General features: G+C 40.3%; 1 protein-coding gene across 2 annotated transcripts; it reads left to right on the top strand.

Moving 5' to 3' along the window:
- The first annotated feature begins 2 nt into the window (after nt 1-2).
- On the top strand, nt 3-27,794 carry trim36 (tripartite motif containing 36). 2 transcript variants are annotated; one of them, XM_031760331.2, is made up of 13 exons: nt 3-224; nt 1,066-1,300; nt 8,890-9,233; nt 10,727-10,873; nt 11,954-12,049; nt 13,408-13,545; nt 13,704-13,819; nt 14,868-14,989; nt 19,534-19,651; nt 19,745-19,950; nt 23,456-23,639; nt 23,857-23,970; nt 24,386-27,794. In XM_031760331.2, the coding sequence occupies exons 1-13, from the start codon at nt 189-191 to the stop codon at nt 24,753-24,755; spliced, it is 2,226 nt and encodes a 741-aa protein (XP_031616191.1). In that variant the 5' UTR covers nt 3-188; the 3' UTR covers nt 24,756-27,794. The 2 variants fall into 2 exon arrangements, with proteins under 2 accessions (XP_031616191.1, XP_039477223.1); XM_039621289.1 differs by having other exon boundaries at nt 1,066-1,312.
- The last annotated feature ends 193 nt before the right edge of the window (nt 27,795-27,987 follow it).

Here is a 27,987-nt window from a genome sequence, read left to right as displayed (position 1 = left end):
GAAGCGGCTGCTGATTCACTCCGGGCGGCCGGCGCAGACTCTCGCAGCAGCGTCGCTCTATTTAAATTCACTCAGCCGTCGCTGTCGGCATCTTCACGTCGCGTCGGAGAAGTTCGGCTATTTTAGCTTGAGCCAACACGCCGGGTTAGGTGTTTTTAAGTCTCTCACACAGCGTTTTCTCCCCCGGGATGTCTGCAGAGATGCGGCGTAGCAGCATAAACGGGGTAAGTTGGAGAAAAGTGAGTTTCATGGTAGTGTGTGTGTGTGAGACTCGTCATTGTTCGCCTCTGCTGCTGGGACTGGGCATTGTTAAAAGTTACCAGTCTCCATTCATTGCTGACTCCAGCGTTTGTTTCACTTATTTATTTGCGTAGTGACTCGCTTCAAACAGGCTTGGTCACTGTTTTCTGTTTAAACTTCCCTTTATCCTTCTGGGTATTTAACACGTGAGTGTTTTCTCTAAATTACTGCTGTTCAAGCACCACCAGCAGCTGGAGGATGGATTGATTGATTACGCCGGGATGTCTCATCACGCCACCTGAAATAAATCACCAATCTGTCGCTTTAGGACGGCTGCAGAGACGCTCGTAATCGTCTTTAATGTGCTGAAACGTGAGCTGCTGGATTCATGCGTTTCACTGTTTCTCTATATTTGGCAGGGCTTAATCCTGGTTTATGTAATCTATCGCTAACATGTTAAATACACTGCGGATCGCCATTATTGTGATAGTCAGGGGAGTGACTGAAATCAGTATAGCTGCCCGCCAGACCTACACCCCAGTGTGCCCACCTTAAAGTGCATTTCTCCACCTGCAGTGACACAGCAAAACTGCTCAGATTTGCAGACAGCATCTTCATTATAGTAGTTGTCTGGGAATCAAAGAGATCTGTATCCTTCTGAGCTGTGATGCTATTTCTGTCTTTCTGTTCACCTTTTTTTGCTTGTTTGTTTCCAAGTTATTTTTGTCTTGTTCGGTGTACCTGACAGCACTTGCGCCGTCTGAAAACTCCTCTAAATGTTAAAAAGAAATCTAGTTTATTCAGTTATCCCTTCTCCATCATCAGGTCCCGATCAAGAACATAGAGAGGGAGCTGATTTGCCCAATCTGCAAGGAGCTCTTCACCCATCCGCTGATCCTGCCCTGCCAGCACAGCGTCTGCCACAAATGTGTGAGAGAGCTGCTCATGTTGAACCATGAGGACTCTTTTGATGCCGGTTCTGAGTGCTCCTTACCGGGCAGCCCCAGGTCCAGGGTGCCCTCCCCCTCCATGGAGAGGCTGGACAGGCTTGTGAGATCAGGTGGGTCTCAGGGTAAGGAACCAAAGCTTGTTAACTTAACTTAAAAGGGAGCTTCACAGGAAGGATTATGGTGTGGGGAATTGAATCTCATATTTCTCTAGGTTTTTAAAAGCTTGTGTATCGAGGGCATTAGCAGGAACAGTGAGAGCTCTTGCACTGCCTGATGGAAGCTAATAATCAGAACACAAAATGCAATGGTCGACCATTTGTGGTGACTCCTAGGGAATTGGTAATGCCAACTTCCTGTAACATCTTCCTCCTAGTTCCTTCAACTTCATCTTTTGCTTTTGCTTCTCGTCAAAAGGCTGCATTCAACAGGTGTTGGGATTTTCCTCTGCAGAAAGGGAAAGAAAGCTTCTCAAATAAGGAAAAGTGTGACACAAATAAAAACCGAAGGCTAAAAAAAAAGGTAGTGTGACTGAGAAGAGGGCTTCATGAACCAATAAGCAAATCTTTAGCCAATGCAAATTAATGGTTGAGTGTGAATAGACTCATGGAAACTGGGAGAGACTCAAAATAGGCAAAGTATTGTGCGACGTTTGGGTGCTAGTGCGCCTGAGACGCCGCTCTCCCCTCCTCTTCTTGTCCTAGATAATGCAGAACAAACTTTGAGAAATGATTTTTAATCATTTTACTACTCAGCCGTAACACCGTCACTCATCACTTCTTCAGATCCCGTCTGCTTCTGCAGGCCTCATTAGAGAGAAAGAAGAGGAAGTCGACGAACTTTAGTTTTGTCTTCGAAAAGAAAAGAAATGTTGACAAGCTCCATCAGGCCCTAATCTTCACTGTCTGCCTTCCATTGGTCCCCGGGGCATCAAACACATTTGGAAATGTTAAAGTAATGACAAGAAGAGCAGCTATCATTTTCACTACACCTTTAATTGGATATGCAGTCGTCTGTGTGTGTGTGTGTGTGTTATGTACACATGGGTGAACAAAGGAGATCTGTAAGCTCATTTTTTTTAATTTATTTAGAGTTATTTTAAACTCTTAAAACCAAGCTGAGCTGGGAGGAAAGCTGTGGTTGAGATTCGTTCGGGCGCAGGTGGCTAAATTATGTTTATGTTCTCTGCACAGCACGTTGCACTGCTGCAGTCCGGCTCAAGCGGGTCAATGTCTAAGCCTAAAAAAAAAAAAAACGGCATGGTGGGACACAAGGCCGCCTCTGTGGCTCCTGAGAGCTCTGGGCTGGAGGCCATTTTCAGAAAGATGTTGTCTCATTTGCGCTCTTGACATCACCCGGGCTGTGTCTGACTTAAATGCTACATACGAACTCCAAGCAGTTCGTGGGTTCATGCTGGAATAATGGGACTGGGAAAGATTGTGCATGTTTAAAATCTGCAGAGTTTAATCATGTCTCACTGTGCAATTCCTACGTTTATATTAAAAAAAAAAAAAAAAAAAAAAAAGAGAGGATGAATATGAAAATCGAGTAAATTGTGACATTCAAGCAGCTGTGATGTCTACCAGAGAGCGTATGCATGCCTTAAAATGCCAAAAATCTCCATATGTGCAGCTGAATCTTTTATTTCAGTATTTTATTAGTGTGTTGTATTGAACTGGGACACCATTCGAGATGTAGGGTTGAATGTAATGTGTTTAAATCACTAGTATTAAAGCTTTAGTTGTGCTTTTTTTTTTTTTTTTCATTTTAAATGCATTTTTCAATATTTTCCTTAAGATGACGCTTGGGCATAATCAGTGGCTGACCCCAAATCAACATGTTGAGTGATTATGCTGTGAAGTGATTAAAATCAAGTTTACAGTGCTTGATTTTACACTCCGTTATTTACTTATGAACTGATTTAGACTTGTGCATAAAGGTGGGCACTCACTTTCTTACAATTATGGCTATTCAGTAACTCGCGCTGTATGAGACCAAGTGATGTTTAACCAAGATCTCCTCTTGGAACACTGTCAAAATCAGAAGGGTAGCGCTAACAAAACCGAAGTTTACTGAGGTGAACTCTTTGCGAGTTATTCAGCGCTGGTTCAAAACCACTGAGGCAGGGCTCTTGAACAGTCTCCCTGTTCAGCTCAAGTTTGTTCCTTACTGGCAGGACTGCATCTGTTGACGCAGGAAATAATCAAATCTTGCTTTTTGAGTAAACAAATCAGAGCTCCTGCAAAAGTCCAGGTTGTGCACAGAGCCACTGGACTCATTATGACTACTGCCTCCTTTCAGGTCAATGCACAGCATTAACTACGGTAAATTCAGTGACATTTGGTTGACATGATCTATTAAAGGTTTTGTAATTATCAATGTTTATTTAATAAGGCTGTTCATCAATGCAGGTTTCCAGTGAGTGTAAGAAGGAAGCCTTGAAGTGCATTATTAACACATTAACTCCCAACAGAACAAACTAACTCTCCGAGTGCCTTCAATACTGGGAGCTGAGCTCATTGGTAGCCATGGTGATGCAACCTGCCTGGGAGGAATGACTGAGGGATTAGATGAAGGGAGAGAAAGAAAAGACTTAAGGCTATATTTATCAGTGTGCAGCTTGGACAAGCCTGGCTGTACTGTGACTGAAAAAGGCGGTTACTAAAACATGACGTTTCCCAGCTTTGGGGCTATAAACACAGCTAACCTTTAACTGCTAACCCTCAATAAAGAATCAGCTGGCGAAGGCTGAGTTGGCTTGAGTTGGCTTTAGTAATCTTGTCACATGTTGAGAAATAAGCAAATTTGTTTTCTTGTCAGTGTTTTAGAAGTGAAATGCTGGATGCGAAACTACAGCCAGGAGATGGTTAGCTTTGCTTACCTGCTTTCTATTAGAGTATGTTTTCCATGCTCCTATTGGAAACACTTGCTTCTAAAATTAAGGGAGATGTAAAATGTTTCAGACTTTAGCCAGCTTAATTTTGGTAACTCATCAACTTTGGTAGCGTCTTTAGCTAACTTTAGCTAGTTGGCTAAAGATGCTAATGTTTTTAGCTCAGAGCTGCCACTGGAAAAAGGGGGGGCGGATTTCCACCCATAAGTCTAAAGTTTACATTCTCTAAAATTTTTCTTATGGATGGCTATATTTTCTCTTTCCAGTGGCATAAACAAACTTCCATAGTATTAATTTATTTTGGTGTCCAGGGAAACTGTTTAGCATATGCATGATTGATTCTTTGCCTACAGGTAAATGACAGTCAGCCTAGTCAAATGTTTTACATGGTGATAGGCCACCATAATTAGGGCTATCAGTCAGTTTATATCAATGTTCAGCCAACATCTCAGTTCAGTTTTATTCATATAGTGCCAAGTCACTGCAACAGTTGCCTCAAAAGGCTTCATTATGTAAGGTAAACCTTACAATAATTAAAAATAATATAATATGGTTTATAATATAAATCTCACACATCGCACAAAAATTAAGCAAACTTTTAAATCCCATATTGGATCTTGATGAATGAAATATCTGTCCTTTACTCTTTGACAATCCCTGTTTAATTTGTTGAGAGCAAAATGGTGTCTGAACATCATCAAAAGGAAAAAAAAGATTTCTCCCTTAAATCTGTGCAAAAGGCTGTAAGTGGTGCTGGTAGGAAAGTGGTTTTAGCTTTGTCTAATTTTAATGGTGAGCTAAGCTAACTGTCTCCTTTTTTAAATTTTATAGTTGGCATATAAACATGACGGGAATTGGCAAGAAATATTTTTCATAAGCCAAACTGTTGCTATTAATACACATTCTAGGCCAAAAATAAAATGAGGACCACATTTCTTAGTCCAGTCATGTATAGTTTTCTCTCTCCTTTAACACAAGTTGTCTAGTAATAATGCATAAATCAAGAGTTAACTGTACTTTGTTCAAAATGTATTTTAAATGTTTTACATTACACTGAACTGCATTACCATTTTTGTCACTTTTCTCATAAGTTGACTTTTTTTTTTTTTTTTTTTTTTTTTTTCTTCCAGTGTCGTATCAAAAAAAATCTGTATTCACGCATCACTTCACATTATGCTTTGTTTCATTTAAAATATTTTTTTCCTTGTTGGTCTCACCTCACTTCTCTGTTCATTGCTTGCAGCCACAGTGCGAAGGTCGTTTGGAAGTCGAGGTAGACGCGGGCTCCGTGTTTTGAGTAGCTGTAGTAGTGAGTACAGTGTTACTAGAACCCCTGTGAAACCCTAGTTTGGTTCAACCTCTTCTTTACATAGTCTGCATTAGCCCTGTTTACACGACCATACAGACTCACACCAGATATAAAATAGGTTCTTATGAAGAACTGCTGTGATTAATACCATAAAGTAGGCTTTTAACTCTTTGTTAGACACTCAGACTAATATCTGGTTTAAAAGACCTTTAAAAATGTCCACTGAGCATAAAACTTGAGTGTTAAAACGGGTATGAAATGCTCCAGCGATGAGTCAGTATGTAAAAGAAAGTAGTGCCTAATGGAGAGAAGGGAATTGGAGGGAGGGAGGGATGTAGTGTCCCAGACAGAGAGGTTGCTTCGTACCAAAAAGGAATTGAAAGGAGCTCAAATTAGTGAGAAAGGGGCAAGGAAGTTTCCTAGGAGTTGAAGTGGAACAAGAATGTGTGTGTGTGTGTGTGTGGACTAAGCCTTACATTATTCGATAAATCACGGTAGCAACTAAAGCAGCTTTACAGGGATGGAGAACTGTAGGTCTCTTAAGTTAAACACACAGTGGAAAAAAAAAAGCATACAGTATGTTTAGACTTGCTAAGTTTATTAACGGTCATTATTTCCTGATATGTTTGCCTTTTAATTTACTCGTTATGGTTGACCTGACAATAATGAGTGTTTGAGAAACCACTTATAGGAACACAAACCTGTTTGAGCCTACCTCTAATTATTTTAAGCATGATGAATTAAGTGTCAGATTGCCAGCAAAGTAAAACAAGACTAACACAAGCCCTTTTAGTTTAACTAATGAAGTTTATTTAACATGCTCAGTGGATGTTTTTAATCAGGTGCAATTATTTTCTCAGCTTTGAAGCAGAGTCGGCGTCTCTTTCTTGAACACTGAAAAAAAATAATGTACCGGTAGTGTCGCAAAGCCCTTTCTAAAACAACAAAACAAAAGTACAAAAAAATAATGGGAGCTGATTTGATTTTTTTTTTTCGGCCTTGGAGAAAATGTATTAAGTTAATATTTTACATTTCCATATTGAACAAAGTGTAGTTGTACTAATTGGAGTCCTGTTAATCTGCCTTGGATATCTGCTCATAGAAATAAATATTTCATAAACTGCAGACTTAACCATTTTTATAGTATACACTCACTGGCCACTCTATTAAGTACACCTTACTAGTACTGAATTGGACCCATTTTGCCTTCAGTACTGCCTTAATTCTCCATGGCATTCAACAAGGTGCTGGAAACCTTTCTGAGATTTTTGGATCATGTTGACATGATGGTACCAAACAGGCTTCACACGCACGACGATCTCCTGTTCAACCACAACCCAAAAGTTGGATTGGGATCTGGTGACTACAGTGAGTACAGTGAACTCACCATCCAGCATCCACATATGCTCTTCTGCATACCTTGGTTGTAACAAATTGTGTTATTTGAGTTACCGTTGTAACATTATGTTCTCTGTAATCTCTGTTGATAACTTTGTGGGAGAATCACAGTGGATCAGCAGTTTCTGAAATACTCAGACCAGCCTATCTGGCACCAAAAGCTGTTACATTAACACTTCAATCACCTTTCTTCCAAATTCTGATGCTCAGTTTGGACTTCAGCAGATCTTTTTGACCATGTCTTCATACACTAAATGCACTGGATTGCTGCCATTTGACTGGCTGATTGGCTATTTGCATTAACAAACAGTTAAATAGGTGTACCTCATAAAGTTGCCAGTGAGTTTAAACATCCAGAGCGTATCCTGATAATCTGAAACCTTTTAAGGGGGTAAAAAGAAATGGTAGGTTTCAGGATTATACTGTCTAAAGGTCTGGACAGGATGGAAAAAGAAAAGGTCAGTTTTTCTTTGCAATGACTCGTCAGTTTTGGCCTTTGGCTCTGCTCCCTCTGCAGATCCACAAATCAACACACAAACACTCTTGGCTTCAGGCATCTGCTCTGTGGGCCTTGTTTGCTCACACCTTCTGTGCTAACCAGAACCTGAGTCAGTGTGTCTGCATGACACGCACGTGCAGTCTTTGCAGGATATAAAGACCTTCAGCACCATTCGTTTAAGTATGAAGGCTTTTCTTTAATTTTTTTTTCTTTGCCAGACTTGTCATCCACTGACTCTGCTTGTCTTTAACAAGACCATGCCATCTTCATTTCCATCATTAGCCTCAGATTTTCATTGTAACATCATAGCAAAATGTTAAACTTCACCTATGTTAAATAAATCCAGGTAGAGAAAAACTGTGTGGTAAACAAAGCTCTGTAGTTTGTGGTCAGTCAGATCTGACCTCGTAGTTGTGCACCGTCAGTGTTCACTGATACATCTGAAAACACAGCATGGCTACACATCACATCAGTGTGTTTGCTGTTCTGCCACCGCTTTTCCCTCAGCTGCCCCTCCTTACTTTTTTTGCTGAAGTGGTGCTTTCAAATCGTTTTCCTGTGTTTTGCTTACCTGAGGAGTGTTTGATTTAATTTTTTAGGTCCTCGGAAACGGAGCGGAAATACTGGCTTGCAAACAGAGATAAATCCAGCACTCCTCGCTTCCCCTGTCCCTCAAAAACGTGAAGCAATCTATTAATTTTTGCGTGCTCTGACGTCAGTTCGCTGGCTTTAAGTGTGGTGACGATGTTTTCTTTAACAGACCCTGCTTGTGTCTGTGACGTGATCTCGTGTAACCGTGTTGCTGCCTTGTTCTGATGCTGCTGCATCAGTAACAAGCACGATGTTGTGAGACTCTTGAAAGCAATGTTGCTTTAAGAGGAGATGTGCTATGTGAAAAGTGTTCCTGCATTGAACTGGACATGTCAGTTGCTTGAAATTTTCATTGGAAGCTTATTTTCTTTGTCTTACAGTGCACTTTAGTTAAAATTGCTTGTTTTTTATTTTTATTTGAATCATGTGGTTTGTTTTTTCATCTTTATTTTGCCAATCACCCATTTAAGGGAAATCGATTTATTTCCTTTGTCCAGATCATTGTGAGCACTTAAAATATTCTTCCTTCATGTAGTAAGTGTTGAATGAAATGCATTTTTTATTAAGACTGTATTCTCTAAGCTCCAAGGATGCTGACTTTCCTGTCAAACGTCACTCCTTAACCTGTTCCAGTACCCTTGATGGTCTTTCTTTGTGGACTTTTGTCCCCTGACAGCTGCTGGGTGTATTGCCCCAATACAGCCATGCCTCAATTGTGCAGCTGTCACTGTGGAAAGAAAGCACAAAGAGAGACATGCTGAGGCTCTATTTGTAACGTCAGATTTGCTTTAAGCTCAGTCATGTGAATTTGCTTTTCAAAACGAATCTATTTATCTTTAAACCGTGCTAGAACATCTTGAAAGCTGTTAATTGACTGTAATTAGAAATTGGAGGACATTGTTCTTCACATAATAAAATAGGGCCTCAGGCAAGACTGGAAAATGGGTGTCCCGAGGCGTGAATCTATTCTTGAAGCTCATTTCAGTGCTCTCCCCTCGTTGCTCTCCTCCAGGTTCCATCTCCTCTCCGGGGTGGCGTAGAGGATCTGTGACTCCCCGGGTCACCACCATCCCGTGCCCAGGCTGCCAGCATGACATAGATCTGGGCGAACGGGGCATTAGCATGTTGTTCCGAAACTTCACCCTGGAGAACATCGTGGAGCGCTACCGGCAGGCTGCACGCGCAGCCGTCGCCATCATGTGCAACATCTGCAAGCCTCCACAGCAGGAGGCAACAAAGAGCTGCATGGACTGCAAGGCGAGCTACTGCAACGAGTGTTTCAAGCTGCACCACCCCTGGGGCACACCCAAAGCCCAGCACGAGTATGTTGGTCCCACTACGAATTTTAGGCCCAAGGTGAGTGTGGCTCCGTTGCTGTTAGTTTGTTCTCACGAAGTTATAAACGATAAACAAAACAACTTTGAACTATGAACAGTTAACAAGATATGTTATCACGGAGTTAAACATTAGTTGATAGATTTTTGCTTACTTGATTGAATGGAGGTATGTGAGTTCCATGTTATAGGTTGAGCGCAACATGGTGAATTTTACCAGCTGTGTTGGTTTTCTAATCGTTGCTATACAGAAAGTTAGGTTTTAAGCCAAACTTTGCTGATCAAACTATATTTAATCACTTTTTGAAACTCAGAAAGGTCAGTGATGCATGGTGTAACTCAGAAACAGAATCAAACATACTTTACACTCAGAACTATTAAAATTGGTCCCTGTGTCATATATTAGTCAAAAAAACAGAAGTGCAAGTTTTATCTGGAAAAAATGCATTTGAATCTGTTTTGCACCATTTTTTCTTTTTTTTTTTTTTTTTTTTTTTTTTTTGGTGTGGTGTTTTTTTGTTTTTTTTTTTTTTTTTGTTTTTTTTTGTTTTTTAAAACATGTGAAAACCCAAACAAATTCTGTGATTGGTCTTTAATTCTTGTGGTTCGGTTTTAGTCTGGGGATTGGTAATTTGTTTACTGAACACAAACTCGCGTGGTTAAGTGAAGTTGGCCGAGGGCAGGTTATTGGCATGCTGGATGCTGGCATCTGTCCGAGCTGTTGCTGCAGACTTCCATGTCCACGAGAGCACCATTTCCGATATGATTGTTCTCAGTGGAAATCTGACTGGACAGAGGACCTCCTACCTGTACTTATGCATTGTGGACGTTTTTTTTTGTTTTTTTTTTTTGTTTTTTTTTTGTGGCACCGTGCCAGAGTAGCACAGATATGTCTCCTGTTAAATGTGACCTGGACATTCTGGGTTAATGAATTCATCAGAGTAAACCACAACCTTGATCGCTGCAATCACCCAGGAATGGAGGACAGTTCCTCAGCAATGGAGCTGGACTCCTGTGCACTGCTTGGTTCGAGCCAGAGCTTGTTTTAAATGTCTATACATTCCTATTGTATAGTGTTTGTCTAGAATGTCCATTGGAAACACAAACTTGCATTCTCTTTTTGTTTTTTGTGTATTTGTTGCATTCCTTGTTCATTGAGGAGTGACGTATCTGCTGTTTTAGCCTCTGATGAGGATCTTGGCATTTGGAGCGCTGATTTGAGTTCTATTTTAAGACCCATCAGGAAATGGTTCATCGAGCTGTCTACCACTTTTTTTTTTTTTTTTTTTTTTTAAATGGCTTTAGCTCATCTTCCTGTTTCACTTCATTTGTCAACATTTTATCAACACTGTAACTCTGCAGTCTAACACAGTGCAGTTTAATGTGTGCATGCATTCTTTGGATTAATTTTAAGTCCTTGTTTTTCTGTAGCTTATGTAACTGAGAGGTAAGTGGTACTTGTGACCAAGTGTGTTCTCGGGGGCGATAATGTATGTTTTCTCCTAAATCTCACAGGTTCTCATGTGCCCGGAGCACGAGATGGAGAAGGTGAACATGTACTGTGAGGTCTGCAGGCGTCCCGTGTGTCACTTGTGTAAGCTTGGAGGATCCCATGCTAACCACAAAGTCACCTCCATGAGCAGTGCATACAAGATCCTCAAGGTAACACATTCACTACGCCCCCCCCCCCCACAGTCAGTACACTTGAAATTTTATTATTTAAAAAGTGGTAATGACTAGGTAAACTGTAGTGAAAGATAAAACAATGATTTGAGGTTTTGGGAATCCTTTAAAGGTAGATTGTTGTGCAGAAGTTTGGTGCTGGCATAATTGGACTCAAGTAAAAGCCTTTTGTCCACGCTCCCTGTCATCGCTAAAGTATGCAACAAAAGAAGTTCAGAGGCAGCTTTTTTCTTTAGTGGGCCACACACCGCCTTGTTCCTGGATTTCATCTCCTCTGCTGTTGTAATATTAATGCTTGACCTGTTCCAGTGCTAGCATGCACACATTGTAGATGTCAGTCACTGTTTGGAAACTTAAACCCAGGCTGGCTAATTGAGTTCAAACTCTTGAGAGCATTCCCTTTCAGCATGATTACCTTCAATCCATTTTAGTGTTTTGTTTAGTTCACGTGGAGATGAAAATGTCATGAGATTGTGTTGGCAGCTGCTGTCACAGCAACCACACACTCCTCAAGCACAATTTGGCTATCAGCAGAATAGGTTTTAATTAAAATGCATTTAATAGTAATTGTGTTGTTGGCCTGAACTTCATCCTGCTTAAAGGGATTTATTTAACGGGGCTTAGTCGAGGCAGATTGTGAAATTCTATATGCTGGTTTGTGTCGATACAAACATATTGGGGTTTAACATTTAATGAGACCATTTGTTCAATGTGATTTTGTGTGCACTGCCTTTGAGTTCTTGGGAGGAGTATCAGATGTCCTGATCAGTCCCAGAAACCTGTGTAAGTTATCATTTCTTTAAACAGAAGTGCAGCGTCACTGTGTCCGGAGATGTCCATCAGGAATAAACTAATTTTACCCCTATTTTTGATGAACGTCTCAAACTACAAAGTGTTTTCTTTTTAAAGTGGTGCCTGTTAATGTTTTCATTTCCCAGAAAATATGTATTTTAAGGTTGTGTTATTAGTCTCATGCCTTGTGTATGTGCCAGCAAGTATAAGGCTCTGTGAAGCTCACTGTAAATGTTGCTGACTCTTTTTCCCTTCCTCCCTCCCCAGGAGAAGCTGGCCAAGAGTATCCATTACCTCATCAGCAAAGAGGACCAGGTCAGGACTCAGATTACTGAGCTTGAGGTGCTCATCAATAAGACTGAGGTGAGAGAGCTGACTCATGCTGCTGTATCTCTCAGATCCTTTGTTACTGTATGCTCTGCAGACTTTTTTCCTCAATCATCAGTCGTAGTCAGAGGCAAAAGACCTGATTTGATTAAGTTTAACTTGGACTCGAAAGACCTGGAATTGGGTTATGGTTATTGCATCATCTCTGAGGTTCTTTGACCGTCAAAGTGCACACAAAATGTCTATATCAACAATTCCAACTTTATCACATTCTGCAAAATCCCTGGACAATGTTAAATCTATAAGGAGCAGAAGGTGGCTACATGGTGAAGTGGTTAACACACTCACTCACTTACTTACATGTTAAAGATGCCGGGTTTGATTCTGGGAGGAGAGGAGAACAAATTTGGATCCTGGATAAATGGGAAAGTTTCATCAGGAAGGTCGTGTGGTGTAAAATCTGTGCCAAGTCAAACATGTAGATCTGGCCACTGTGGTGAACCAATGAGGAAGCAGCTGAAAGGATCAGTAACTCGGGATGGAATAAATGGGCGGGTTATCACTAAACTGCTTTTTATAACATTTATGAAGGTATTATGAACTTTGTTCACACTTTTAGCATTTCTCTAATCAGTTTGTGCTAATAAACCTGCTCCTCCTTCTCGAAGAATTTAACCCTTCAGACCTTTTGAATCTAGTCAAATTGATGATGTTATAACGCAAAACAAATGCATCTGTTAGTTCTTGTTGATAGATGCAGAGAAAAAATTAATACTGCTCAGTCGAAAGCAGCCTGAGTCGAACAATTACACACAGTCTTTGTATGAGTAAGCAGCATCATTAAACAAACAGTATGCAAACCACACAAACAAGGAAACGCAGGATTTGGTTCCCTCACGCAAGTCTGGGTTTTTAGTGTCTCGGCTGGTTCCTCTTTTACTTTGATGTTGGTCATAGATGAAGAGCGCTAACGTACCCACGCTTTCAGTTTGTAAAGGACACTGGGTGTGTGACCAATAGGTGATTGTTAGGCTTTAGATGCTTTTAATTTTTCATTTGCAATTGATGCTTCTGTCTCATTGAGTATAAATGGGAGTGACTTTTATGCTGTTCAAAACTAAACAGAGGCCTTAATGCATTCATGTTTGCTACTTATGTGTCGAACAATGGCTTAGATGAGATGAGTTTAAAATGTTGAATGTCTGCAGCTGAATTTAGTCTAGGTTCGTTCAACAGTCTCGAGTGGAAAGTGAGGAATCAATGCCCACTGCTTTGTCTTAAATGATCATAGTGGTAATGACTTGCACTCAGGCTGGCCTAAAGAAATGTCTGCTTATTGCATCTAATGAATACTGTCAGTTTAACATGATGAGAAACTTGTTTTCTCCCTAAAGGAAAATGGCCAGCTAGCAGAGCGTCAAGCCAACGAGCACTTTGAGCGTCTGTTTGAGACTCTGCAAGAGAGAAAATCTGAGATGCTGAGGTCAATTGAGCAGTCTCGTAACCGTCGCATGGAGCAGCTCAGAGGCCAGGTGAGACTTTGATTTCTCTATCTCATGCATCATATTTGCATGAAGTCCATAATAAGTACTTTGAACTTTTCTAGATGTTTAAAAAACGAGCCTGACTTCTCAGGATGCTGTCACAATTGTAACAAACTTATAATGGACTTATAAATGGTATTGCCCAGGTGGAGGAGTACCAAGGTATGCTGGAGAACAGTGGGTTGGTGGGCTACGCTCAGGAGGTGCTGAAGGAAACCGATCAATCCTGTTTTGTGCAGACTGCGAAACAGCTGCATGTTAGGTATGCAAATTGGTGAGATTTACATCATTTACATATTTCATCTGTAGAGAGATTCAGTCCCTCAGCAGGAGCACATGGAAAGGTTCAGAAACCAGAAAACTATAATCTTCACTGCAGTCATCTGTTTTAAAATGATAACATTTAGGGAAAAAAAGTACAATAGAAATGATTTTATAATGTAACAAAGCTTAGAGATGCGAATGGTGAGCAGTAAAAGCTGCCTATATATTATTCGTGAGCAAAGCTACACTTTTGTGAAGGAATAGTTGAGCAGTGCACTTAAAGCAAATATGAGCTACAGAGTTATGAAGTCAAATACTGTCAAAGTGATAATTTATGAATAACGTAACCAAGTATACATTAATAAAAATGAAGAAGCTAAATATGATTGTTAGGGCTGTCCAACGATTACAATATTGAGTCGCACGACTGTGCATAGTTAACTCCGATTAATCGCAAAAACTACAAGTAACTTTAGTCTTTTCACCAGGCAGAGTTTGAAATCTGAACTGAATCAATACAGTTTTTATTCTTCTCTAGAGGCCATAAGCAGGATTTTGTCTATTTTAGATTTGGTTTATTTTTGTGCTGCATTCAATCAGATTAAATGTTTGTGTGACTGAAATGTGTCACAAAGCCACGTGTTACTGAGCCACAGGTTACCAAACTCAAGGACAGTTTAAAGAAGACTTGTGCCACAGTGCCAAGTCAGTGCTGTGTACCTCAGTATCCTCTACTTTAAGCTCACTAATTGATCTCCTTGAGCAGCTTTTGTAAGCTAGAACCTTTTTCTCTTACAGGCATGATAGGATAGTTTGTCCAGTTTACTCTTGATGACAAAGATTCAGCCTTTAATCCTTCATTGTGCTTATGAGAGACTGTATAAAAATAGCCAGATGACCCCAGAGTACAGGACTGATTGAAAATACATTAGGGCAATGAAGGCAGTCTGCTGTGAATAGTGTTGCTGTTTTGTGTCCTTACAGACCTTAGAGAAGTAAATGATTAAAAATCTTACCTTAATGATGAGGTTTTTATTATGTTTTAGGATCCAGAAAGCCACAGAGTCTCTGAGGACCTTTCACCCTGCAGCTGACCCCTGCTTTGATGAGTTTGTCCTGGACACGTCCAGAGAAGAAATGCTGCTTAAAGAGATGTGCTTTGGTGGAGGTAAATGATTTCAGAGTAAAGGCGACACTTAGATTGGCAGAAATGTCATTTAATGAATCATTTCTGACTTAAACCCAGTTTCAGTTGACTTTGATGCACTAAAATTTTAATCTGTTTACAGGATAGTTTGTAAATATAGTTTTCAGGGGTTTGGTGTGCTCAGTCAAACTAATTTCTGGAAAAATGGTGGTAAACGGCGAGCTTCTTGAGCGTGCACGGCAGGAAAAAGTGATCCCATCAGTTCATGAAAGAAAACATGGTGACATTTATGCTTCTATTATCTGTGAGCATGAAGACCGGCTTTGTTTGTGGCTCCTCCAGATCATGGCAAAATGTGGCGATATGATGTAGAGCCCTGCCGTTGTATTTCCTTACAAATCAACTTGGTTAAAACATGAATAAGTGATTTTTGTTGTTGCATGCAGAGCCCTTCAAACTGTGCTATGCTAAGAGGTCAGAGGTCATTTGTAGGCAGCCAAAATGAGAGCCATGACTACAGACTGTGGATGTTGGTGGTTTGTTCTGGTCTGCTGATTTACAAAGGCTTTCTGTCAGAAAGCTGCTCAGGTAGAAGTTTCCCAGGGCTGAATATATATGCTTTCTTAAATTGCACTGACATCATTCTGACCTATTTCAGGTTTGTCTTCCCACAGCCTCAAAATAATGAGTAAACAGTAAGTCGTAGCAGACTGATCTCAAAGCAAGACTATACCGGTGTTAAAGCACTCAAACAAAAAAATGTCTTAAATATCTGATAAAGGTACTTAACTGTTCATAATCGAACAAGCTGTGTGTACTTAACCCCTCTATATTGATCTGAAAGATTTGTTTTTAAATCTGTTCACCAGTTTTGAGACTCAAAGATCTGTGAAGGAGTGACCTGGATTACTTTTATGCAAAGTGCATGCAGGTTATTGTGCAGGTTGCAAAAATGTCCTAAGGAAATGCAAATGATCACAAGCTCAGTGAGAGGCCAGTCAGAGGCAACGCTAGAACCTTAAAAGATGATGCCCTTTGACATTTATCTGACACATATGTGAAGAAAAACTGCAGAAGCTACTCTGGCTCAACTGCTACATTGAGTCACACTCAAACTTGGGATCAACCCCATACGTATAGGTATATGTATGCATATGTATATTTAGTGTGTACATGTCTATACTAATAGATATCTATTACTTACTTAGGAATAGTAGTGGTAGAATAGTTGTGTTATAACTATATAGTTTATAGTTTATATCTTGCATATTTCCACAACCATATCCATAATCACATACTGTGTATGCTACCGTTGTATATAGTGCATTATTTTATATTTGTTGGTATTTTATTTGTATGTTTCGTATTTTCCTTCTATCTGTACCTGAGCTGAGGTAACGCAAAAACTTCCCCGCCGTGGGATCAATAAAGTCATTCTTAATAGTTTTTGTACGTATGCATAATCATCTCTGGTTCTGTCAGCTTTACAACTAGCCACATTTTATTTATTTAAAAAAAAAAAAAGGCAGCAGACTTGATGTCCTCAGACTGCAAACCAATAGCTGTCGTCATGGTAGCCATGTCAGTCTTATACGTTGTCTGACTTGCTTACGTTCTTGCCTTAATGATCAAATTGGAGCTGGACACAGCCTTGTTGTGAGTCATGCTTTGACATTTGGCTCTGTTTGGGAGAGGCTCGTTCCTCGTGCCCTTTACTTTCTTTAATCTAACTTGACAACTTAATACGTATTAGTGACTGAGAGAAGGTGGTATTGATATTCTCCACTGCTTATAGTGATGGTAAGTTGTGACAGGACTTTCAGTCATAGTTATGCAGTGACACTTGATTGGTGTTTGAGGCCATCGTGAAAACTGAGAGCAGTAATTTGACGAGCTGCTTCAGTGGCAGTAAAGGCTTTAGCTCTGATTGTCAGATGTTCTTTCAGACAAAGTGCTAGAGAGTAAATATCGAGGGATTGAATGTTGATATTTTTAGACAGCACTGAGGTCTCGGTGCTTTTCAGTGAAACGGCAACTGAACATTATTTAGTGCAACTAAATAGCTGGCAGTTGTTCCAGTGACCGTTGGTGACATGAATTTGTGATTATGGGCTTTTGTTACTGCACTGAAGAGCAGCCCCGTTTGGTTTGTTGAAAATCAGTGATGTGAGACGTCTCAAAGGCTACCGCTGGCTCGATGTAGACACTGAAGGAAAAATGGTCTGTTTTTCTGTGACTCATGAAGAACGGTTGGATAACGATCTAGTTATTATCTCCTCTATAATCTGATTATGGGCCAGCTTTAATTTACTGAGGTTAAAAACAATGAATGCATAAAAATGTGTAGGAAAAAGTTTCTGTACGAAGGCCACAAGAGCAGAGAACTGGATTCTGGTTTTTTTTTACAGGAGTATAAAGGGGTGAAGGTAATGCTGCTGGAAAGCTTTTTCTTTTTAAATAGTCAGTGAAGCTGTTTGAAAACTTAAGCGAACATGTTTATATTTTTTAAAGAGTTTATTTGCTTAGTCCTCGGCTTGATTTAAAAACGTCCTTTAAATTTCAGATTTGACTTTCTTTGCCTGTGCAGCAGTGATGCATTTTCTTTTTTAGAAAAGTGCTGCATGCAGCAGTTTGGTGGCAGCCTTTAGATTAAAGGCCTGCAGGAGCCAGTGTTGCTTTTAGTCCAAGCTCATGAGAAAATAAGCTGAGTGCGCATGTATACTGCAGTAATTAAATTTAAGGAGGTTTTAAAAAAAAATGACTAAATTATTGGTGGATCCTCATCCTTGTACTGTACTTGACTGTGTTTTTAAAAAATTGAGGCTGACACTTGAGTGTTTTTTTATAGAAGGATTGTTGGGGTGTAATGCTTCCCATGTTGGATTTTGTTCAGTGACTGTCTTGTCTGTTTTCTAGTGCACTCGTCATCCCTTGGATAACGATGCGTTTGTGCTCACTCCTTTTAACCCAGCTATGGCCATACCGTGGCGTATGACCCCTTCCAAGCTCTGTTTCTCAAAAGGATGTGAAAGACTGCTTTGTCTCAAGTGTAAATGCCCGTTTGTGGTCAGTTTCAGACTGGAGTTTCTGCTAAACATCAGGCTAAGATCAGAGGTCTCAATGTTTCATATCTGTAAAAGGATGTTTTTCAAGTCAAAGCTTAAAGATTTTGAAGTGGGAGCTGTTGAAAGTCCAGTTCAGGGAGCAGGGGAATGATAAAGAATATGAGTCAGAGTAGCTCCCTGCAGTGTAAGCTGTAATGTACATGATCAATAGTGTTTCTCTTCCGAATCACTGAACGAGGGCTTCCTGCTGAGTCGGATGGCTGACTGCCCCGTTTGGTCCTCACTTGTTTGTCCATCTGTTTGAACAGGTGAAAACATAAAATCTTATTTGTCAGGGTAGCATATGGCTTTTTTTTTTTTTTATCAAAGAGGGCCTGTGGTGGCTACTCTTTACTTTCCCTGGTTAATGCTAATCTACATTAAGAACTCTTAATACATTGTGCTTTAAGATTACACAAGCTCATAAAGGAGAGCTGCCTGGGAGAAATAAATTGGAGACTCTGGATTAGCCAAGTGACTTTGAAAGCTTAACAGCAGTGGTGACACTGGTCAGTGAGGGGAATCTACTATTGTGGGGGAAAGATGACAAAAATGGGAAGGATTGAAAACTAGAGGGGGAAAATATAACCAAAGGGATGAGGGGAACTCTCACTGGGAGGATGATGGAAGTATGCAGAGAAATGCTTTGATCTTGGAGAGGAGCTGTGACCTACATGGTTACAGTAATTTGATTGTTTCTGGAGGAAAAAATTAGCTGAGAAGTGTAACTGAGGGAATCCTTCAAGGGGTTTGTCCTCTAGCATAAGCCAGAGGCAGTTAATATGTAGGTGAACGTAAAGCCATGGAGAGATGGGTTAACAACACAAGCAGGAAATTGAAATGAATGTGTTGAGAAAATGGATGGGAAGAAACAAAGTGCAGTCAGGGAAAGAAGCTGAGTTGGGTGTAAGTGCATTTCCTGGCTGTGAGTCTGGGAAAAACTCTTAAGCTTCATTATGCAAGATAGTCCATTGTCCTGAGTGGATAGTCTTGATCCTGACAAAGCTAATCTTAGCTATACTTGCATTGCTTCATTTGCTTAAGCCCAAGCTATGTAGCTGAAATACAGGGCTCAGCATGATTAGAATGCACGTAAATTGGCTGCTATTGCCATGTATTTTTATTTATTGTTTCTCAAATTCATATGCGTCTTTAGTGCCTTTAGGTGACTGCAAGTTGCTGTTATATAAATAAAATTGAATGATCTGTTGTCTTGCAAATCCTAAATGTACCAGAATTACTGTCTTGCATGTGAGATTTGTTTTTAAACTTGGACAAAACAAGCTCTTCCCCGGATTTGTCATTGTTTTTAAAATCTTCATAACAGATGTTAAATGCTATATTTTAGAGGCTTTCCTGGTTGCACAGTTTCTACTTGTTTACTTGTTTGGCCTGTGATGATGGTCGTTTCACCTGATTATACTGACTGGTTCCTTTGCGCTATTCTTTACACTTCTCCAGTTCCAGACCCACCACTGATTGACCTGTCCAATAGCAGAGTCTATAATGAGGCCTCAATCTGCTGGAGGCTCTCTGATGACCACCTACCTACTGATCACCACATGCTTGAGTACCGCAGGTGAGTGCAAACATGACTTTGGGAGTAGAGGGATGTGTAGCGCCACGGATGAGTTTCAGATACTTGAAGGAAAAAAATATGATTTTTCTCCAGACTTGGAGGCCCAGGCCAGTCCCCATCCCAGGAAGACGGTGAGGACAATGGTGTCTGGAGGGCCACAGACAGAGTGTACGGCCCCAGCACCGTGGTGTGTGACCTGGAGCCTGACAGTCTGTACTCCTTCAGAGTACGAAGCTCCAGGAACTCCATGTTCAGCCCCTACAGTCCTGAGGTCACCTTCCACACGCCACCTGCACCCGGTAAGCCTGAGACACATAATTTATTCTTGACAGTTAAAAATTTGTTGTATTTTCCCTTCAATCCTGTGTTGGTTCTTCTGCTGGAGACAGAAGAGTGAAAGTGTTAAAGAATGCGGTGACTTTTATAAGACTTATTCAATTCAAGCTGTTGTTTGTTGTTGATGCTGAGCTCATTAATGACTTGCCACGCTGACTACTGGAGGACCAACCCCTGTTATTGGGCCTCTTTCTGGCAGCAGCTAAGCTTTTTCTATCCCCTCTAGTTCTCAAAGCACGTCTGTGCTGAACGCTGTGCTCGACTTTAGGGAGATCATAAAATGATGGATGCTCCATTGTTTTTAAAACGTTTTGAATTTCCTTATACCATGCAGGATGGAGGTAATGAACCAGAGTGGTGGTGTAGTTTATCACCATAGTAATGGCTTTTGTTTCAGATGGCTGAAACCAATATAGCTTTTGTCTGTGTGCGTGGGAGTGGATGGCATACAGCATGTCAGCTTGGAGAAGAAACCTGCAGTTGCATCTGTTGCTGGCATTCTTAAGCTTTCCTCAAAGATGCAAGGTGGAATTCATTAAAAAGGATTATCATTTCCAGCCATCTGCTGGGCTTGAATTCAAATGGAGCCTTCCCAGTAAGGGACTGTATCACTTTGATTTACATCCTGCTTGGAAGGTGTTAGTCTCCTCACTTTGGGCTGTTTTCTCTGGGTGTATGCTATAATTTCAGGAGTCAGGAGGTTTGCAGAGCCTTTTTTTTCTTTCTTTTTTTTTTTTTTTAAATGACAGTCATCCTTAAAATCTGAAAATCTCCAGATTCCACCACTCCGTCATGCCAGGAGCCTGTATCAAAATCAGCTGTAAACATGTTGCATCCCCCTGCGATCTGATAGGCCTGCGTTTTGATTCGCGGATAAGTGTTGTTGTGTTGTTTTGTTGTGCGATCGGAGCGTCCACATTCCTGTGCTCTCTGGTTCGTGTGAGACCGAATGGATGGACTCCGTGTGCGTCAGTAATGAGGTGGAATTTCAAGCAAGGGAGGGAAAAATGCAGAAGACAAAACATATATACACCCTTGTAGCTCCTGCAAGGAGCTGTTTATGATCTAACAGCTTCAGTTTAAGACAGCCTGATGTTCCTATGAGATGCTAACACTGTCTGCCCCCCAGCCAAGCAGGTGACTGACATGTCAAACATTGACATGTTAAACTTTGCCTGTTCTAAGTGCTCCTAAGTTGACATTTACATGACATCTTGACCAAAAGGACTGTATAAATGTCTAGCTAGCCTGAAAACCTACCTGGAAACTAATTTCACGCTGCATGAATTGTATGAGCTATCGTTTCTTTCAAGATTTAATAAATGGATGGTAGCATCCATGTTTTATTAGGAATTTTGAATAATGCTACCATCCAGTGTTGTTCCTATTTGCCCCCTGGCTGTGGCAAGAAAAACACAGACAGGCCTGTCGGATGTCTAGCTTCAGGAGCAAAAGCATAAAATATCTGTAAACCAATGACGTGATTGTTTTTCTTAGCAAACTTGACTGTCAGTATTGTAGTTTTTACCTGGTTACTCATCAGTATTGTATCACATTTTTAAAGCAGGATGAGCGATTGACCCCTGTAATAGAAACTCAGTTTATTAATAAAAATTAGGGATTCATTATGATTCAACTGTTTGGTCAGATCAGGGAAACCTTAGACCCACTGATACCAGATCGATAACAAACATAAGTAAAAATTTATTAACCTTTTTTCTACTACTTCAATGACCAGATTTTTTTTTAAATTATTTTTTTAACTGACTCTTCTAATTAAATAAACTTGGAAAAATAAGAAATCCAGTCTGAGTTCTTGCACCTGCCTTCTGCATCGAGGGAGTTGGATAATTTCTGCGATATTTCCTCTGTATCTTCCACTAAAACTGTTCTTAAAATATTCTGCAGACCCCAAACAATGAGGACCGCACAAAACGGTTTCCTTAGAAATGCTATGGACAAGCACAAAGCATACTGGCCCTTTTTTTCCTCCCCATTATGGGGTGCTGCATTCTTTAGGGCTGGAAGAACAGATGGTGGCTTCAGATTCTGGGTTAGAGAAGGTGTGGAGGGGAAAAAAAAGGATTTGTACAAATGGTTAAAGATAACCATTTATGTCAGACAAATTCCTCAAACACCCACTTCTATATCTGCATGTGAACATGTTGTTTTTTTGTTGTTTTTGTTTTTCCCCCCCACAACCTTACACTTTTGCATGATGACACATTCAGTGTTGATGTTACAATACAAATAGTTGCTGAGGACTTGTAATACCGCAGTCAAATTTAACAGATGGTCTCCTGATGCTTCTGACTCATGCATCCAATGTCTGGAGGGAAAAGTCACCCTGTGTCACTGTGTATGTGGAGTCAGTAGTTCAAATGATATCAGACCATGTTCCTTTTCCTGTGTGTAATGGATGTATAGTCTACGGACTGTCTTTAGTTTTTACCTCTCAGCCTTTAAAGGCTAATGGTGTTGGTGGATAGGTGGGAAACATGGACACTCAGGTTTGTGAACGCGATAACTTGAAAATGAAGCAACATTGAACCTTTGATAAGTTGATACCGCGGGCATTTCTATTGAAGGTCTTGGACAAATCTGCATCTCAGTGAACTTGAGGCTAAGGTCAGGTGTTTAGAATCTGAAAGTTTAGTGAATGCGATAACTAGACAAGGATTTCACCTATGGGTTTGAACTTATGGTGTATAACCCTTCAGTTGAATTTCTTGGATGTCAGGGTGCACAGACAATATTGAATTCTTTATATAAAATCTAAAGAAAGGAAACGGCTCGGGTCACTTTGCATACATATTTCAACATCAGCGATACAAAGTTTATCATACTCAAATGGGGAATCTACCAGCTTGGGTGCAATATTTGAAACAAATGCAAAGCTAAATAAGACAGCATAAAACTCCTGCCTCGCTGTCTGTTAACACGTTGGGTTAGCTTATACGAATATGATCATCATGCCCTAGTTGTTTAAAGGACTTCCCTAGACGCATGCAAATTAACTAGGTCTTCCCCAGTGTAGGCCTCAGATTGCAGAGAATGGCTGAGTGAACCGGCATAATCATGTTAGCTTACATGTATCCTGGTGTATGGTAAGCATGGCCTTTGGCCTTCAGTCTATTTATAGAATACATTTAATTGCAGCCAGATGAGAAATATGGGACATGGTTTCATTAGACTTCTCTGCTTCATGGTGTTATGATGATGGTGGTACTTGTAGTTCTTTATGTAACATTTTAAGATTGTGTTATAGCGCCCTCTTGTGTCAGTCTTTGCCACTTACCCAGTAACAGAATAGAGAAAATATTCCCTTTACGTGAGCTAACGTGAACTGTGAAACTGGGTCTGTTTGTCCCCATTCATATTTCTGATTTCAGTGTACTCTTCTCCTCTTTGTTCACCCTTTTTATGTCTCACTTATCTAATTCTTCTGTTCTGTATTTTTGCATGCAGTGTTTGGTTTCCTGTTCAGTGACAAGTGTGGATTCAGCACGGAGAGACTCATTCTAAATAAGAGACGGGATACTGTGGAGAGCGTAGCCGGCATGGCCTTCCTGCTCGCAGCCGAACGTGTGCAGACAGGCAGCTACATCGGACTAGATTACATAATTGGGGACACGGGCATCTCTCAGGGAAGGTATGCAAAACACCAACAACCAACACTGGGACTTGATACAAAAATCTCACTGAGCAGTAGATTTTGTTTCGTCAGTGCAAAGTAGGTTTAATTGTAGGTTTAGTACAAATGAGCCCATTAGTGACATTAGTGAATGAATGGGCAAACTGGTCATCATAACCTCCTGTTTCTGTTTCTGCAGTGAAAAAATTGCACTTTTTTGTTTTGTTTTTTGCAGACATTACTGGGCCTTTAAGGTGGAACCATACTCCTACATGGTTAAAGTTGGTGTGGCCTCCGACACAAAGCTGATTGAATGGTTTCACAATCCGAGAGATACCAGCAGCCCAAGGTATGTGCAGCCATATTTCCCCCCCCCTCATGTTGCTATAATCTATAGGCATAAGGTCTACAGGTGACAAATCTAACCATAACAAATGCAGTATAGCGCCAAGTGTATTTGAGCCATACCTAATCCTGTGATGTAAGAGAACCAGTATAAACTCTTAAAGAGCTTATTGAGACAAAGCCTGGCCTTTTCAGCAAATTAGCCCATGTAAAGAGAAGCATTACATAATGCAAATAAATTTGACTTCTATGGTAATTATGTGATACATGCAAATTGATCAGGACCAGGCAGTGTTCAGACAGTACTTAGATGTTTCCTCCATATCAATTGCCTGAAATTCATGAGTTCATCTAATAAAAGTTCTGCGTAAACTTTCCAAGTGCAAAACAAATCTTTATCGCTACCTTCCTTTTACCAGGTATGACCACGACAGCGGGCACGACAGCGGCAGTGAAGATGCGTGCTATGAGCTCTCCCAGCCTTTCACCCTCATCACCTTGGGCATGGGCAAACTCATCATTCCTAAGGCTTCTTCATCGTCCAGCTCTTCCACAGCAAACGCACAGTCTGCTGACCCCGGCAACCGCATGCTTCCTATGCCCCAGCGCTTGGGCGTATGCCTAGATTATGACGCGTGCCGAGTGTATTTTTACGATGCCGACACCATGAGGTGCCTTTACGAGAGGCAGGTCGATTGTTCGGGAACAATGTATCCGGCTTTTGGCCTCATGGGCAGCGGCAAGGTTCAGCTGGAAGAGTTCCTTGCCAGTAAGAGACTGGCCTTCTGAGGAGTGCATTTAGCCTGGAATCCATTTCATCTTTAGCGTGTTCTGGGAAGAGCAGGTTTTATGACAGGGTGATGGAATACAATTGAGACCATTTTTGAAGGTCAAATCAGGCAGATGTGATTAGGGCACTTGGTCCTAATGTGGAAATGGGATCCCTGCCAGGGACTGGCCCTTTTTTTTTTTTTCCCCCCCCAGTGTTGGCATGTATAATGTATTACCCACACTAAGATAATGACGCTGAATATCAGTGTCCACATACAGAGGTCTTCGGTAGTCAGTATAGATGTAAAAGGTCTTCTCTATATACCAAAGTCTCTGGATCTGGTTATTGTGTTGGACCTGGTTTTATGATTAACTGCTCAAACTGAGTCTTTTAACATTAAACGCCTTCGATCTTACTTTCCTTATTGTTTTTTTTTCTTTCTTTTTTCAGGTTTCGGTTTAAATAGTGTTTGTTTCAATTAGTGGGTGGTTTGTATTTGCTTGTTTTCTGTAACCATTTGCGTTAAGGTAGCAGCATAGGTGTAGATATATTCTTAGTGGACCTGAGAGCCTTGTAGCTAATTGAAGCTAGCTCCTTTGTGCCTTTTGTTTTTTTTTTTTTTTTTTTTTTTTTTTTCTAGAAAAGGGATGAATTCTCTCTAGCAAGCAGATGTTGACATTGCACAGGAATTATAAATACTGGATGTGAGGATTTAGTGTAGGTACAGTTGGATAGTTGGATCAGACACTGGTCTCATAGGTATTAGGACTTATTTACTATTTGTCACAAACGCTACTCCTCTTCACACTTATGTTTAGCTGTTTTTGCACAATAAAATGAGTCTTGCACAATAAATTTTAGTCTTCACAGCTGGATCACTACTTAGTGTAAACGTTGCCGATACACAGCTATCAGTACACTCTCACAGCTACCTTCACTAACAGATGTAAACCTTGGAGTATTTACTATGATTTGAGACTTTTTGTGTTTCCTGTTGTTTTTTGTTTTTTTTGCTTTCACTTCTGTTGCACAGCACAATTTGACTTTAAACACCATAAAACTGTCAAGGTATCAGAACACCAGGTACTTACTGAGGTCTGTTTGACAGCTGCAAAGTCACAAATGGCTCTTCGCCATTGACGCAGTGCCAGTTCTACTTTGATGCTTTTGAGAACCAGCATAAGCTTTGACAGCTTTGATGCAAATGTTGCATGGCATTACATAAAAGTTGGGAGTCTTGTTTTTCGGGCTACATCTGTGAATCACCTAACTTTCTTGCAGTAGTGCCTTTTGTAGCCACTTACTATGGATCCAAACTTGGGGCTAGCTTTTAGGACCCAGCAGCGCTGTCTAACTCAAAGGCATGGAGCTAGTTGTTGACTAGGCACTGCTTTGGTGGAAATAAAGCATATTAGCCAAAGCTTTTTTTGGTTCTGGTGCTGACTTGATTGCAACCCACGTCTTTGTGGCCTCACAGCCTTTAGTTTAAGAAAGAAAAAAAAAAAAGGCTCTTCAGGTTCTTACAAAAAGTGCTATCACAAATCACACTGAGTAGCTATGCTGTCAAAACCTTGCAAGTGTAGCATGTGTCGCTATCAGACACCAGAGTGGCTGATTGTTTTTGATTGAATCGGCTTTGTTTTTTTTATTTTAAGAGCACACTAGACTGTTCAATAGGAAACCGGATTTGTTTTTTGTATACACGCATACTGTATGTGGTTGCACCTGGGTTTGCTTGTACATGTGGGTGTATAGATATATATTTTGATTTCTGGAGGGTTAGGGTCATCGGTGTGTGTGCGTTTTCTCAGGTTTCTGGCCTCGATTGAGGCTCAATGCTACCTACCTCTGTCCATCAGGCCTGGAAAACCTTAACTACTGTACCTTTCCTTACAGAAACTAGTTTGATTTGATTTACAGCTGTCCATCTAACAGTGCAGTATCTGCCTTCTCTTTCATGTCACGTAATAAGCTGATTTCTTGTTTGCTTTTTAAATTCCATGTACAGATTAATCCAGAGTATATTATTTTGGGTGAAATAAAGTACACAAATGTTCATATAATCGGTTGTTGTTTTGCTTGTAGATCACTTTTAATGGAAATTACTGTAAGCAGATGTTACCTGGTTCAGTTGCCTTTTTTGGGAGACATTCTTGTTTCTGGTTTTAAAAACATGAAATTTGCTCTTAATTTTATCTGGATAGAAATGTTTAGTCTCAAGGTGAAATATTTAATTTCTCTGATGGTGCAAAGTTTTATTTTTTGAACCCCCCCCCCTTACATGTTTATTTTCACTTGAGTCCTCAACATCTTTGTGAAACACTTCTATGCATTTATGAATTGGCAGTGCAGTTTTTATGTTTTATTTCCATCACAGAATGTATTCTTAATCACAGAACAAACTGAATGTCTTCAGGTTCTTAGTTTATGTACTTGTTCCACTTGAGGGTCACAGCACACTCATGTAGTTTATAGCATCCTGATACAAGACCTGTAATCGCAATACCACAGCTGACTCTAAATTAAACTGCATCCTAAATAAGATTTTTTGTTTTGTTCTTTTTACTTACGAATTTAGAACCAAATATTTTTGCAGGCTGGCTCTCAATCTAATTCCAAGCTAGCACTTTAAAATCTGTAGCATGTCAGCAAATGTTTGGCTCTGCAGGTGTGTGTGTATAATGGGTGTGCAATATTATTACTGAATGGGCTGCAGAACTGAAGAGAACACTGAAGACACAAAAGCCTATTTAAAAACAATTTGCACTGCTAACATTTTCTAGGTTACTTATGTGGTTTTAAAAAATGGGCTTTAGCTTGACGCGAAGTAAATGTTGAAACTTTCTTTTGTAAGTGCAACACTGAGATTTTCTAACCTGTATATCGGTGACAGTGCATTCTTTAGAGAACTGTATGTGGTGTGTAAAATGGTGGGTTTCTGTGTGTACCATGTTAAAGATTTGTCCGTATACTTCTTTGCTCCGATTCATGTAAAGGCTACACTTTAATTTCCTGTGTGGGGATTTCATGAAATAAAGGTAGTGTTTTTAAAAGCAGCTTTTCTTGTGATCTTGTTTATGTATTTATACAGTTGTGTGTTTTACTTTTGTGCATATCGCAACTGCTGAATGAATCGAACACTGTCCCAGTTACAGACTTAAAATGTTCTTCAGCATCATCACAAGCCCTGTTACAGTTAAGTCTTCATACTTTAACATAAAGTCTTGTTTGCAGTATGATTGTAGTCTA

This window comes from Oreochromis aureus, linkage group 12, assembly GCF_013358895.1.
Source record: "Oreochromis aureus strain Israel breed Guangdong linkage group 12, ZZ_aureus, whole genome shotgun sequence".
NCBI classification, from domain to species: domain Eukaryota; kingdom Metazoa; phylum Chordata; class Actinopteri; order Cichliformes; family Cichlidae; genus Oreochromis; species Oreochromis aureus.
The sequence above is the reverse complement of the archived record's forward strand: the minus strand, read 5'-3'. Positions and strand labels throughout refer to the sequence as shown.

What these genes read in the sequence shown, in the direction of transcription:
- trim36 (XM_039621289.1), top strand. Translation starts at nt 189, where the DNA reads ATGTCTGCAGAGATGCGGCGTAGCAGCATAAACGGG. An exon ending in TGGAGCAGCTCAGAGGCCAG is followed by an intron (nt 13,546 to 13,703) that starts GTGAGACTTTGA and finishes GGTATTGCCCAG; the next exon opens with GTGGAGGAGTACCAAGGTAT. An exon ending in CCACACGCCACCTGCACCCG is followed by an intron (nt 19,951 to 23,455) that starts GTAAGCCTGAGA and finishes TTTTGCATGCAG; the next exon opens with TGTTTGGTTTCCTGTTCAGT.